Below are 13,047 nucleotides of genomic sequence, written 5' to 3'. Positions count from 1 at the left end.
AAGCATTACTTTTTTCAGTAGTTTGCATGTTTTGTTCTGTCTTCTCTTTGGGGGGAAAGGTTCTAGCACCCCACGGAAACAGCCTCGGAAGAGCCCTTTGGTGCCCCGGAGCTTGGAGCCTCCCGTGCTGGAGTTGTCGCCAGGAGCTAAAGCTCAGCTGGAGGAGCTGATGATGGTGGGAGATCTCCTGGAGGTGTCCCTGGACGAGACTCAGCACATATGGCGGATTTTGCAGGCCACACACCCACCCTCTGAAGACAGATTCCTGCACATCATGGAGGTATGGATTGGAAGCTTGTTACACAGTGGTTTAAAACCACTTAGAATGTCCCAGTTCCGTGGAGGTTCCACAGGTCACCACAAGGGGAGGACCGGTGGATGGTGCTCTAGTTGCCCTGCTCTCTCACCAAGCCGAAGTATTTCTGCTTTATGGTTTTCTTTATTGAGGTTTTACATAGTTCATATATTTTTATACAATTGACCCATTTTTTTTTTTTATCTGTGATACTATAATCCTGAGCGGGAGGGGAAAGGGACAGACACGACAAGTGTTTAGCTCTTTCTACCCACGAAGAAGGTAAGGGTCAGAGATGCAGAAACTTGCCTGAAGTCACACTTGGAGTAGAAGCAGAGGGACCCAGGCTTTCACTCTGGCATTTGATTTCTGTGTTCTTTTCATCTTTCTTTTCCCTGACTGTTTCTGTGAAATGGAAGGTATAGTGTCATATGCTGGCACCCTGTAGTTTGTCTTTGGTTTGGAAGTCACATCGAAGGTGCCTGATTTAGATAGTGTCTTCCAGTTGGCAGAGCTTTTTCCTCACACCCACTGTCTTATCTGATTTTATATATAAGGAAACACAAAGTTTTGAAAAGTTAAATGTCTTATTCAAGGTGTGATGTGTTTAAGACACTTGTGACCCAGTGTTCTTTATGAATCTGCAGATTCTTACGCTCTGTCACTAAGTTATACGACTGTTTGCGACCTTATAGATTGCAGCACACCACAGTCCTCTGTCCTCCATTGTCTCCTGGAGTTTGTTAGATTCATGTCCATTGAGTCAGTGATGCTGTATAATCATCTCATCCTCTACCTACAGAATCTTAGGAAGTGTTATTTCTTAAGTAATTATCAAGCTTATGATTTTCAGTATTTAGTTTTCTACCTCATCCCTTGTTCAGAACTTTAATGCTGGTAAATAAAGACAAAAGAGTTACTGTGTAACTTAGCATACATTTAGTATGTTGAGCTTTCTAAGTTTTCGTCTCAGCTACAGACAGATGCTGCAGACTGTATAATAAACGCTGACAATTTTTTGGCCTTTCCCCCCCTTTGATAAGCTAAAAATAAGTAAGATATTTTATTCAGGGCTTGCCATTATTTTCTACTGTTATCTTCTTTGAATATTGTGTTTGTCTTGTTAAAATATCAGAATATTTATTGTATAATGTATGCAATATAAAATTTTTTATTTTAACTACTTTAAAATATACAATTCAGTTGTTTTAATCACATTTATAATATTATACAACTGTTACCCCTGTCCATTTCCAGAACTTTTAAATTACTCCAAACAGAAACTCAGTACCTGTTAAATAATAAATCCCATTTCCCTCCCCCCACAGCTTTGGTAGTTCATATTTTTCCTGTCATTATGAAATTGTATATCCAAGATACCTCATATAAGAGAATAAAACTATTCTTGAATGTCTTGCTTTTTAATTGTTTCTCTCTTTATATTTTTGAAGGATGACAGCATGGAAGAGAAACCATTAAAAATAAAAGGAAAGGACTCTTCAGAGAAGAAACGGAAACGGAAGCTAGAAAAAGTAGAGCAGCTTTTTGGTGAAGGAAAGCAGAAGTCCAAGGAACTAAAGAAAATTGATAAACCTAAAAAGAAGAAGTTAAAATTAAGTGCAGAAAAATCAAAGGAGCTGAACAAACTGGCTAAGAAACTAGCAAAAGAAGAAGAGAGGAAGAAAAAGAAGGAGAAGGCCGCCGCAGCCAAAGTCGAACTTGTGAAAGAGAGCACCGAGAAGAAGAGAGAGAAGAAGGTGCTGGACATTCCCTCCAAGTACGACTGGTCTGGAGCAGAGGAGTCGGACGATGAGAACGCCGTGTGCGCTGCACAGAACTGCCAGAGGCCCTGCAAGGACAAGGTGAGTCTCTCTGCGTCCCAGTGAGTGTGTGCGGGGACACAGAGCAGCAGTCAGGCACATGAGGCTGTGATGTAGTGATGGTCTGTTTTGATTCCAGGATTTGGCCTTGAACCATCACATGTTTAATACAGTTTCTAAAACTTTTTTCAGTTAGGAAGTTTTAATAGAAGAAATGTGTTTTAGAATTCGTGTACAGAGCGAACCTCCCAAATGAGCAGAGTGAAGCTGTGTGGTACCCAGGAGCAGTGCACCCCACGTGAGGCCACAGCAGGGCTCAGAGCAGTTGTGTGCCCTCCCTGTAGAGTGCCTCGGAGGACTAAGCACCTTGTCAGTCAGCCCCAGTGGCCTGAAAGGTCCTGGGCCAGAGTTCTAAGACCCGAAGAGTAAATTGCTTGGAGATTCATTGTGAAGATGTAAAACTTGGGTTAAATCTTCCCTTTGGTCTGTGTCTTAGCCACACTCAGGCCTTTGTGTACACTCCTAAATAGAACATGATTTTTAAAAATCTCTTGCAGAAAATAATGAAGATCTTTAAAGGTACTATCTTTTTTTTTTTAATGTCAGCCCTAGACTTTAAATATTAGTTAAGTACATGATCTTTCTTAAGGCAATATTGATGTTATAGACTTCTGAAAAAATGGATGGACTTTATGAAAAATCCTAGTTTGTTAAGTGTCTGGAGGCATCTATTTTGATGTTCCCATCAAGATTATTAGTAAGTTCATGGTTTTAACTTTATCACCTTATGCCACTTGATTTTTAGAATTTTAATAACCCCTCAGTTTGAATATATAAACAGAATAAAAACAATTGCATCACTGTTCCCTCCTCGGTTAAATACTGTTAGAGCTTGAAGAGGTCACCTTCTCCAGCCTCTTCATTTTACAAATGATGTAACCAGGACTGAGTGAGGATAAATGATGTGACCGAAGTCATAGAGCTAGTTAGTGGCAAAAGCACAAGGAGAAACCTGGCTCCCAGACCAGGTGCTCTGCTAATATCCCCACCCCTCTAGTAATTGAGATGCAAGTACAAAAACAGTCCAGAACTACATGACGTGTTTAAATTATTAAAGGTTTTCTCACTTTTGGAAAATGAGTATATAGTAAAATACATACCCTGTAGTCCAGCTCTCCGAGAACAACTGGGAATATTTTAGCATGCTTCCTTCCAGTTCTTTTTCTGTATGGTTTGTTTCATACCATGTCATACTGTCCACTTTCGTATCTTGTTTTATTTATTTCATAAGCATTTTTCTATATTGTAAACATTTTTAAAGCATCTTAGTAAATACATTATGTATTTTTATCTTTCATTTAAATTTATTCTCATCTGAATTTGTTTATTAAAAAGGCTATGAAAGGTTACCTATTTCTCTTTGGGTCCTGAAACATTAGTAGCTTAGTGTTGGCAGAACCTTCTCCCCTTTCTTTCTCCTTTAACTAATTTTATGGCAGTTGTAGGATTGGCAGCAAGATGTGTTTCTTTTTTAGCTTACCTGTCATCCTTTCTACAGTGTTTATATCCGTCATAACCTTCCTCTTTTTTTATTCCCCCCCCTTTTCACTTAATACCCTCTCCCTTCTCTCTGCTTAGCATTTAAAACACAGTTCAGTTGATCTACTGTCTCTGTTCTCTTTCTGTAGGGTATAACACTACAGACAGTTTTCTCTCTTCTGCTATAAAATTGATACATTAACACATCCTGCTTTACTTATTTAAAATAATGTGATCAATATATAAGCCCTAAGATTTGTTCCTAACATTGTAGATACTTTTTAAAAATCTAGAAAAGGGATTTCCTGGTGGTCCAGTGGTTAGGACTCCACATTTCCACTGTAGGGGGCCAAGGTTCCATCCCTGGTTGGAGAACTAAGATCCTGCAAGCTGGGTGGCGGGGCCAAAAAAAAAAAATCTGGAAAGTTATTATCCCCATTTTGATGGAGCAAAAGGAAATTTAGCCACATATTTAGAGAAAATGTCTACTGTTTAAAATACACAAAGATTTGTACAGATTACTACAGAACTTTGTGAAGATTAGTAGAAAAGATTGTTGAACACACAGGTGAGCAAGTGTGCCTCACCCTGTCAGTAGCTACATAAAAGAAACATATATTTCTTAAATGTGTTTAATTTCAAGTGGGAATTATTTCAGTTATAAACATTTTGCTCATCACTGCTGTTTTGCAATTTTTGTGGTGCTCCAAGTTTATTTCTGACACAATTTTACTACCTGTGTATTTCTTTAAAAACTTTGTAAATAATCTTACAACTTCCTCAATTTGAAGTATAGTGTTTCTTTAAGGAAAACAAATTAATACATGACATCTTCACTACAAAAGGATGCCAAGAAAAGAATGTTCTTTAAATACTATGTAGCAAAAGAACACACAACTTCTGGGATTCATTCATATTTAGGTAAATGTACATTTTTTCTAACAAGTAGTTACTATTACTTTCACCTAAAATGTGCAGATTGAGAAAACTTTGAAGGATTACTTAAATGTTTCCACCCTCTATTTCAAAGATGTTTTAGAAAGAAAAAAAGAATATTATCAGAATGATGTAAAAGGTTTTAAAAAGCCCAAACTATCTCTTGCATCATTATCAAATTGACTTTAAGTTGAAATTAATTTTTTTTTAAAAATAATGAACTGTTTTCAAAAGATTAGTTTTCAGGTTCAGATTCTTTTTCTCCCTGAACCCTGCCACTTTCATTCAGTCTTACTGGTACCCAGAGTTATAACAAGTTAACTTGAAGGAGCAAGTTCTTTCAAGCTAGTATATAAGGAATATTTTTCTGCATTAAAATAAATATTTAATCTTACTATGAAAATGGACTTTTTCCCCCTTTAGCTTTTTTTTACCTTCTTTCTGGGGCTTTTTTCTTACTATTACCACCTCCCTAAGGTGTCCAATACAGTAAATAAATAGAGATTATAAACTTCCATCTCTCACTTTAACTGTTTGTTACCCACTCTGATTTTTAAAGATTTTGGTGGAGAATCATATAGGCAAAAGTATTTGCATTATCAGTTCCTTTATCATTCTTATCTCCTTTTAGCATAAACAAAGGTTGGATTACCTAAATGAGCGAGTCTCACACACACAAACTATGGTGATACTATAAGGTGACCAGCTGTCACTTTCAGCACTGAAATTCCTGTGTCTTGGGAAACCAGTTAATCTCAGGCAGACTGAAAGGTTGGTTACTTATTGATGAGAGCACCAAAAAACATACATGGGGATTCTAAGCATATGTTGTACTTGATTAAGTAAATTGTTCTAATTTTCATGTCTGGCTTTAGCAAGAAAGTTTGATGCAAAAGAGATTGAATGCCAAAAATATAAAGAGTTCAGTTGGGTAATTAAGAGTATCACTAAATCATCCGTTTTCTTTTTTCCCCAGTGTAATAATACACACTAAGAATTGAAGAAAATACAACATGCCAAACATTTTATTTTTTCTTAAGCATAAATATGAAACCATTTAGCAAATCAAGAAATGCCAAACCAACATAATTTTCTCTGTTTAATATATTTCTCTTTTAAACACACATTTAACCGATAATCTCTTTATCGGTTAATATTTGAACAGCTCATAGCTGTGAAGTTTTTCAGGAACTGCTTTTTTTGATTTGAGAAGTACATTTCCTAGAAATAATGAAAGGGGAAATGACTATTAGGACTTACTATGCAGTTAACCAGGTTCTTTGTTCTCTAGTGTTCAGGCTGCCACAGTCTGTCAGAATCCTCTGTGGATTCAGTTAGCGTTCCAGACAAAAGTATAATTTTGATTGCTAGTCGATGAACATGATCAAAAGATATTCATAGAGAGGGCCATTTTTTCTCTGCTCATTATTAGGCCAAATTGTTGTCTGACGTATAGGCTGGAATCGAGTCTCAGAAAAAGTTACTATGCCTTTTGGGATGGTGGGGCAGCTGGGCTTAGGAATGGACCTCTAGCCAAAATCTCAAAAGGGGAAATGCTATCTTCCTTATTTGAAAGAGAGCAGTAGATTTGATTTTGGGAAACCAGAAACCAGTGAGTGGGGTGCAGAATTTGATTTTAAAAGAAACTTTTCTTGGCAGCAAATAATGACAAATTGTAACTTTTTTTACCTTGTGGGGACTGTACTGGTTAGAATAGTTAGTTCCCTGTCGATTCAGGTGTTTATAACCTGGGACGGCACCTCCAGTCTGAGCAGCCCAGAGGACCACAGCTCATTCTCCCAGCTCCCTTGACCAGCATCACACAGCCGGACACTGACTCTGTGTTCACCCACTGTCAGGTTAGCGCTTTATAAATCTTCACCTCCTTGTGCTATCTTTATTTTTTATCTGTTGCACCGGAGTTATCTCCATTTTCTATACTCCAGTGCAGTTTGCACAGTAGGAACACTTTGACCAATTAAGACTTCAGAAGCTAAATATCACATGAACAATTACAGAACAAAAACAAGATTCATTTGAGGAAACAAGTCACTCTGAACTTGCAGAAAGCAGTATCGCACAGTGAAAGTGATGGTCAAGTTTAGAATATATGAGAATGGCCCAGGAGCTGATCACAATACAGACTTCTGGTTTGAACCCCAAGGTGCTTCTGAGTCTGTAGGTTTGGGCTAGGTCTCAGCTACACACAGCAGGTGATTCTGGCCTGAGTCATGCTGCAGGCATTTATTTGCAGAATGTTTCATGTGAAGAAGGATGAGTGGAGCTGGGAGACTACGATTTTAGAAATGCCTCCAGTGTCCCAGCCTGGGGACCAGGTGCCTTGCCAAACATTATTTCATTTGATCCTCTAAATTAGTGGTCCCCAGCTTTTTTGACACCAGGCACCGATTTCGTGGAAGGCAGTTTTTCCATGGCCTGGAGTCAGTGGGCGGTTTCAGGATGATTCAAGCACATTACATTTATTGTACACTTTATTTCTGTTGTTATTACAGCAGCTCCACCTCCAGTCATTAGACATTACATCCTGGAAGTTGAGGACCCCTTTGCTGTAAATAATTCTGTGAGCAAGACTTGGTCTCTGTTTTTCAAAGGGAGACGTGGAGCCTTAGGGAGATTGAATGACTTGCCTCAGCTCATACATCAGAACTCTGGACTTCGGAGTGAATTCAGTAATCTTTATGCCACACAGTATTGGCCCTTGAGAGCTAGAACTCTAAGAACAACTAAAGCAAAAAGGTTATTTTGACAAATGATTTCTCCCACCCTTTATTAAAAACCCAGAAACTACTAACATGACTGTCATACTTGATGAGTTTTATAGTCTGTGGACACTGATTTTGAGAACTGCCCACTTTCCCTGAAACTCATTTCCTAGCCCACTCCTCCTTCCTTCTGTCCTTTCTCACAAGCTGTGCTGAAGTACTTTGTGGATCCCTTCATTCTCCTCACTTTGCTCTGGTTTCTAGAAAAGTTCGTTGTTGTGCATGACTTCCGACATTGTTAGTGAGATGGCCCGCTTTTATCTTGCGTAGAGAAGAGAAAGAAGCCCTTTTATCTTAAAAGTTCTAATCTGCCATGGCGTAGCCATAAAAACCACCCCAATCACCTGCCAAATAGCAAAGCCAGGATCTCCTCACCATTAAGTGTCTACCCCAGGCTTAGCGCCACCAAACCATAGTCCCTTTCTGGCCTCATATAATCACCATCCTCTCTGAAGGGTCACAGCTTGCCAGGCCTCTGCCACTGACCTGTCAGTTACCCAGACGTTAATTTTAAACCCCAGAGTGATCTATTGACCTGTGTCTTTGACTGTTTTAATTGGTTAATTTGTAAGATTTGACCTCTGATATTTGCTAACTTTTTATAGGGAGTTGTATTTGTAACGGAAGAAGAGAAGAATAAAAAATATTAGTTTTAAAAGTGGCCTATGTGACTGCTTTTCTAAAAAGGTATTTAATGCTCTTAGTACTTTGGCTTATCTCTTTGAAATAAAGCTAATACACAGGATTGCCTTCACATTGTTGTACTCTGCCTTTCCTGATTGATAATTGCATTGTCTTAGAGCCTAGACGTTGTTAATATTAGCTAAAACTACTTGGCTGCTCTATTAGAAGTTCCTTTTTTTGTCAAATTTTCTCAAACATGTTTCTGCCTTGCAAGGAGCCCCAGGTATTTATGAGGTGATGGAGTAAGAGGCCTCATTTTTGGACACATTATGGAAAAAAAATAATTCGGGGGGAATTAACTTCCAAGCTTCTTTCTTTAAAAAATAACTCCATAAGAAGTCATTGTTTATCTGGGCATCCCCGTTACTTGCTATCATTTAAGCCAAGGCAGCTCTTTGGTTTGCTTGTATCCCAGGCTTCCTGCATGTGTAACCTAAACATCCCCGATCTTGTCTCCCAACAGGTGGACTGGGTGCAGTGTGATGGTGGCTGCGATGAGTGGTTTCACCAAGTTTGTGTGGGGGTCTCTCCAGAAATGGCGGAAAGTGAAGATTACATCTGTACAAACTGTGCAAAGAAGCAGGGGCCAGACAGCCCAGGGCCAGCACCGCCCCCTTCCTTCATAATGAGCTACAAGCTACCAGTGGAGGACCTTAAAGAGACCAGTTAGCAGACGCTGGGTTGGTTTGGGACATGGGGGAAAACGGACCACACTGAGACTGTAGTCATCGAGTAAAGTGGTTTAGGTCCACTCGGAATGTTGCTTCCAAAGATGAACGGCCTTCTGGGAAAGTCCTCTCAGCCGACTTCCTCTGCGCATGGACATGGGACCGGCATTCTCTGTCTGCACTCGTGTGCCGAGGGTGTCTGCCTTGGTCCAGCAGCTGGGGTTTCAGTTCATGTCTCCTCTGAGGTCCTTTGTCACATTAAGGCCAGACACTGGAGCTCTAGGGTGGCAGGTTGGCATCGTTGCGTTGGTGTGCTCACGGGGCTTGTAAGGGTGTGTTTTAGGGCCAGTTGATACTAGTTAGAGGTTCGCGGCCAGCACTGTTGGGAGGTGCTGACTGCTTGGATCTCCTTAGTTAGGGCAGTGGGAGGAGTCAGAGGACCAGCTTCCTTCCATTCTGACCTGCATTTGACGCCTGGCAGGTCCAGCCCGGAGAGGACCAGGACGAACGTAGTCCTATTAGAGGCCGTGGGAGGGGAGTCCGGCCTGTAGACCTCCACTCCGTGTGCTTGTGTGTACCAAGAGGAAAACCCCAAGTGAGGGGCAGATCACCCCATCTTCCTAAGAAGGAGAGTAGCATCCAGTTCAGAAATGTGACTAGATTGGATTCTGGGAAGAAGAGGTTTTATTTTAAGGCAGGCAGCCTTTTTTGGCTTTGAGAAGTCTTGTTGCCTTGGGTCTGCATTTGGAGAAGAGCAGGTACGTGGATCCAAGCTTCTGCAGTAGCAGAGACAGTGAGTCAGGATGTTTCACTGAGCCGGCGATGCATGCTTTTCGGGGGAACCTTGACAAGTGTACCAGGTGCCACCAGGCTTCAGGCATGGCCACCAGCAAAACCAGCAAAACAGCTTTTTGCCTTGCAGCCCCGCCCCACTGTCTGGTTCCAGGACTGGCAGTTGCTGACTGAGGCCGGCCACGGGCGCTATCCCGTAGCCCCATGGCTTCCTCCAAGGAGTTGGGCATAGAGTACCTCTGGTGATGAAGTTGTTTTAGTAAACCCATTTTTAAAAAAAGAAAAAAGGACTTGTTTTTACTTTTTTCTAAATGTCTCTGACTACTGACTGTTCTATAAATAGATTATTTTTCCTTTTTTAATATACATATATGAATATATAAATATATATATATTTACCGTTACCAGCAGCTTGTGACGGAGTCTCAGCATCAGAAATCCATTTGGGGGCTTGCTTTCTCTTCTTGCTTTTTATAAAGGAGTCCCACTCCTTCCTTGTAGTACAAGGAGTTAGCACTTCCATCTCCAGCCTCGCCTAACCAGATTGTCCATCTTGTTTTTGTCCAAATAGATAATTCTGTTTCCTTTGTGTGTTGGGACTCGTCCCTGTCTGTGGGGAATCCTGATCGTGCTGTATCTGCAATGGTGGTTCTGTTTGGTTCTGTTCTGTTCTGTTTGTGAAAGTTTGAAATGACGGTGCTGTGTCGTCCTCCTTCCTGTCGTGTTCTGTCCTCGTGGAGGTGTTAGGTAAGCTCTTATTAGAAGGGGACTCTTTTTTTTCTTTTTTTAAGGACAAAAAAAGACCCACCAAACAAGCTAAAAACGGTGTTTCATCTTCACTATCCTGTGTCCCTTTATTTTGAGTTGAAAATATGTGGTTTGGCTTATAAATTCATCAGTTTTCATTTTAAAGAAGGGGGGAGAAAGATGGGCCCAGAGAACAGCTAAAACTCTCGTCCTCCCTTTTTACAGAAATGTCTTCTAGTAACTAGAAGCGAAATGTACTGTCGAGTCACAGTTTGAGTGGGTATGAGATTTAACTCAAAAGACCTCTTCCTAAAAAAAACCCTTTCCTATAAAATCCAGTTTCTGGACATGCTTTCTCTGTAGTTCGTATTACCAATCTTTTTGTCCCTCTTCCCCTGGTATCATAAAATCTTGAGTGTTAAGAAGTTCATCAGTGTTGATGTGCATGGGTCTTAATGTTTCATCTCAAGTGTATGTATGATTTTCAGTGGAAATTGCAAGGTAACTATTTTCATAAGTTTTCATTTTGCTAATGTACATAAAGGTATTATTACTTAGTTAAGAATTTCATCCGGTTATAAAAGAAAGCACAATATTTTTTTTTTTTTTTTTTTGCCTTTTGGTCTTCTCTGTAAAAGCCTTCATACACTTGTGGGTTAAAAATTGATTGCAGTCTTCAGTGATGGCTGCCTGGAACACACTTTAAAATACCTTCTTTTCCCTTCAGCTGTCAGCAGAGGGACATGAGGATGCTAGGAAAGATGGCTCAGGGGCTCTGCTTCTTGGAGAGTGGTAGATGGGGAGAGAGGGCTGTTTAGGAAATGATTTATGTCCACAATACAGCATTTGCCTGCATGTTTGACCTGAGAAAGTTGCAAGGCAATCTCCCAACCATGAATAGCTTCCTGTTCATCTTCAGACATTTTGAAGCCTAAATATATCCTTTAATTGATACTGTGGGATTTTCCGTATTAATTTGAAAGTCACAGGGATTTGCTCTCACTTTTGACCATTTAGACCGAGGCTGAGAACAGATGAGTGAAATTAGTTTAAAGAAGAAGAAAAAATACGTAAAATGTGTAATTTGCAATTAGTGGACTAAGATTCATCTGTTTAAAGAAATGCTGATACTCTAGTATAAAACTTCACTTAGAGGAAGTTACGTATTTACAGCTTAAACCCATTCTGCAGTGGTGTAGCATGTCAAATTAAAATTTGATTTAAAATGTTTCTTCACCCTTCCTGTCTCCTCCAAGTCCCAATTCTTCCCCACTGATACTTTAACTTTCTTGTTGTAATAATTCTTTCAAAGGCATTTCTCACTGTGTTCACTATAAAGCATTTTGGCGAAGGTTATAGAAGGGAAGATGAAAGTCGGTAGGCCAAGAGTAGGTCCACAGCTCTCCCGTGGTCCCTCTGGCTGATGTTGGCCTTGCAGTGACCACAGCAGAGCCACATGGAGGCACCGGGCCAGGACCTTGCCAGGCGGCCAGTCTCCAGCTCTCTGTGACTCAGACGTGGGCTTTGTGGAGTGACAGCGGCTGCATGTCCTGCTTTGGATAATTGAAATGTCAAACGTGAAACCTGTGGTTGCCCATGACGTACTTTAATGATCAAAACGCCAGTGAGGGCTGACCCGTGAGCCAGGAACAATTTCACCTGTGCTTTTCTTCTTTACCTTTATCTTCAACATGTGTCTGAGAAATAATGTTTGTTTTTCTTAATTTTTAAATTCTGATGCAATTCTGTAGCTGTAGGAGAAACTCCCTACTAGTCGATACCTGGATTCTGTAGTACGTTTATGTGAGAACCAGCCAGTGCTTTTACGTGGCAGGGTGAGAGAAAACTGCGAAAGCCCTTCTTTCAAAGGATGGATGAGCCACTCAAAGGAGAAGGTGGAAAGTTGAAGTGGAACTTGAAAATTGTGGAAAAACGAAGGTGAAGTCCCACACGTAGCCAGGTTCAGTAAAGGTTTACATATGAACTAGCTTCATAGGTGTGTAAAAAGTTGCTTTTGCAGTAGTATAAATTTTTAAAAACAGGCATTTGGTTTGCTTTTTGCCTTTTGAAATCCCCCACTTTTTTTTTTTCCAAATAATCAAAGCTTATCTTTACTTTGGATATGGGTGTGCCGTGGCAGTTAGCATTTACTGCAGGAGAAGGAAAGTGGATATTAGTGTATCTGGGGTTGGCGTCTTCTCTCAGTCTGGACCCTATCCAGTCACCACTATGCAACGACCGAACGACGTGCACTGGAAAAGGATGTGACAGGTGTTCACAGCCACACCCTGCTCAGTCTTACTCTTGCAATACTCCAAGATGTCCAAACAGGAATGTCTTTTGTAAACCTCAAGACCTATTGACTATCCCCTTACATATTTATTTACCTGTTAGTGAGACACTTAAATATAATATGGACTCTAATTTACCAGGGTTTTTGGTGGTGCCTTATGAAAAGTACGACTTGATTTCTTGTTTTTTGAGCATGTTTTGCATTTTATTTTTGTTTTCTGGAAAAAAATATTAGATACGGTTATTTGCATTACATCTAAAAAAATAAAGCTTTGTGTGTGAACTCAGGCCCCCTGCTCTGTCATTCATGTTGGTGGCAACTCTCAAGGGTAACCAAGCCAAGCTAGATTTTGGTTGTCATATTGATGACCTGAGAGCCACTTTTAACCTGCTGCAGAACAGTTTCTAATGTGCATTTGCTGTCTAAAATAAAGAACTGGTCTCAAATAACTTCACCAGTGGTGTGATTAGCCTGTTACATTGCTGAAAAT

The 13,047-nt window shown here is 40.2% G+C and overlaps 1 protein-coding gene across 2 annotated transcripts in view; it reads left to right on the top strand.

The window, feature by feature from the left end:
• KDM5A (lysine demethylase 5A) overlaps nt 1-12,839 on the top strand; it is a 66,111-nt gene extending 53,272 nt beyond the window's left edge. Inside the window, exons 26-28 of one of the 2 annotated variants that reach the window (XM_020882154.2) lie at nt 60-280; nt 1,747-2,157; nt 8,521-12,839. In XM_020882154.2, coding sequence (XP_020737813.1) covers nt 60-280; nt 1,747-2,157; nt 8,521-8,727 — 839 coding nt within the window. In that variant the 3' untranslated portion in view covers nt 8,728-12,839. Of the gene's footprint in view, nt 1-59; nt 281-1,746; nt 2,158-7,978; nt 8,032-8,520 lie in introns of those variants that run through there. The other variant, XM_070453197.1, reaches the window with a different exon arrangement.
• Nucleotides 12,840-13,047: the final 208 nt, after the last annotated feature.

This window comes from Odocoileus virginianus, chromosome 23 (genome assembly GCF_023699985.2).
Source record: "Odocoileus virginianus isolate 20LAN1187 ecotype Illinois chromosome 23, Ovbor_1.2, whole genome shotgun sequence".
Taxonomy (NCBI): domain Eukaryota; kingdom Metazoa; phylum Chordata; class Mammalia; order Artiodactyla; family Cervidae; genus Odocoileus; species Odocoileus virginianus.
This window is presented reverse-complemented; position numbering and strand designations above follow the sequence as displayed.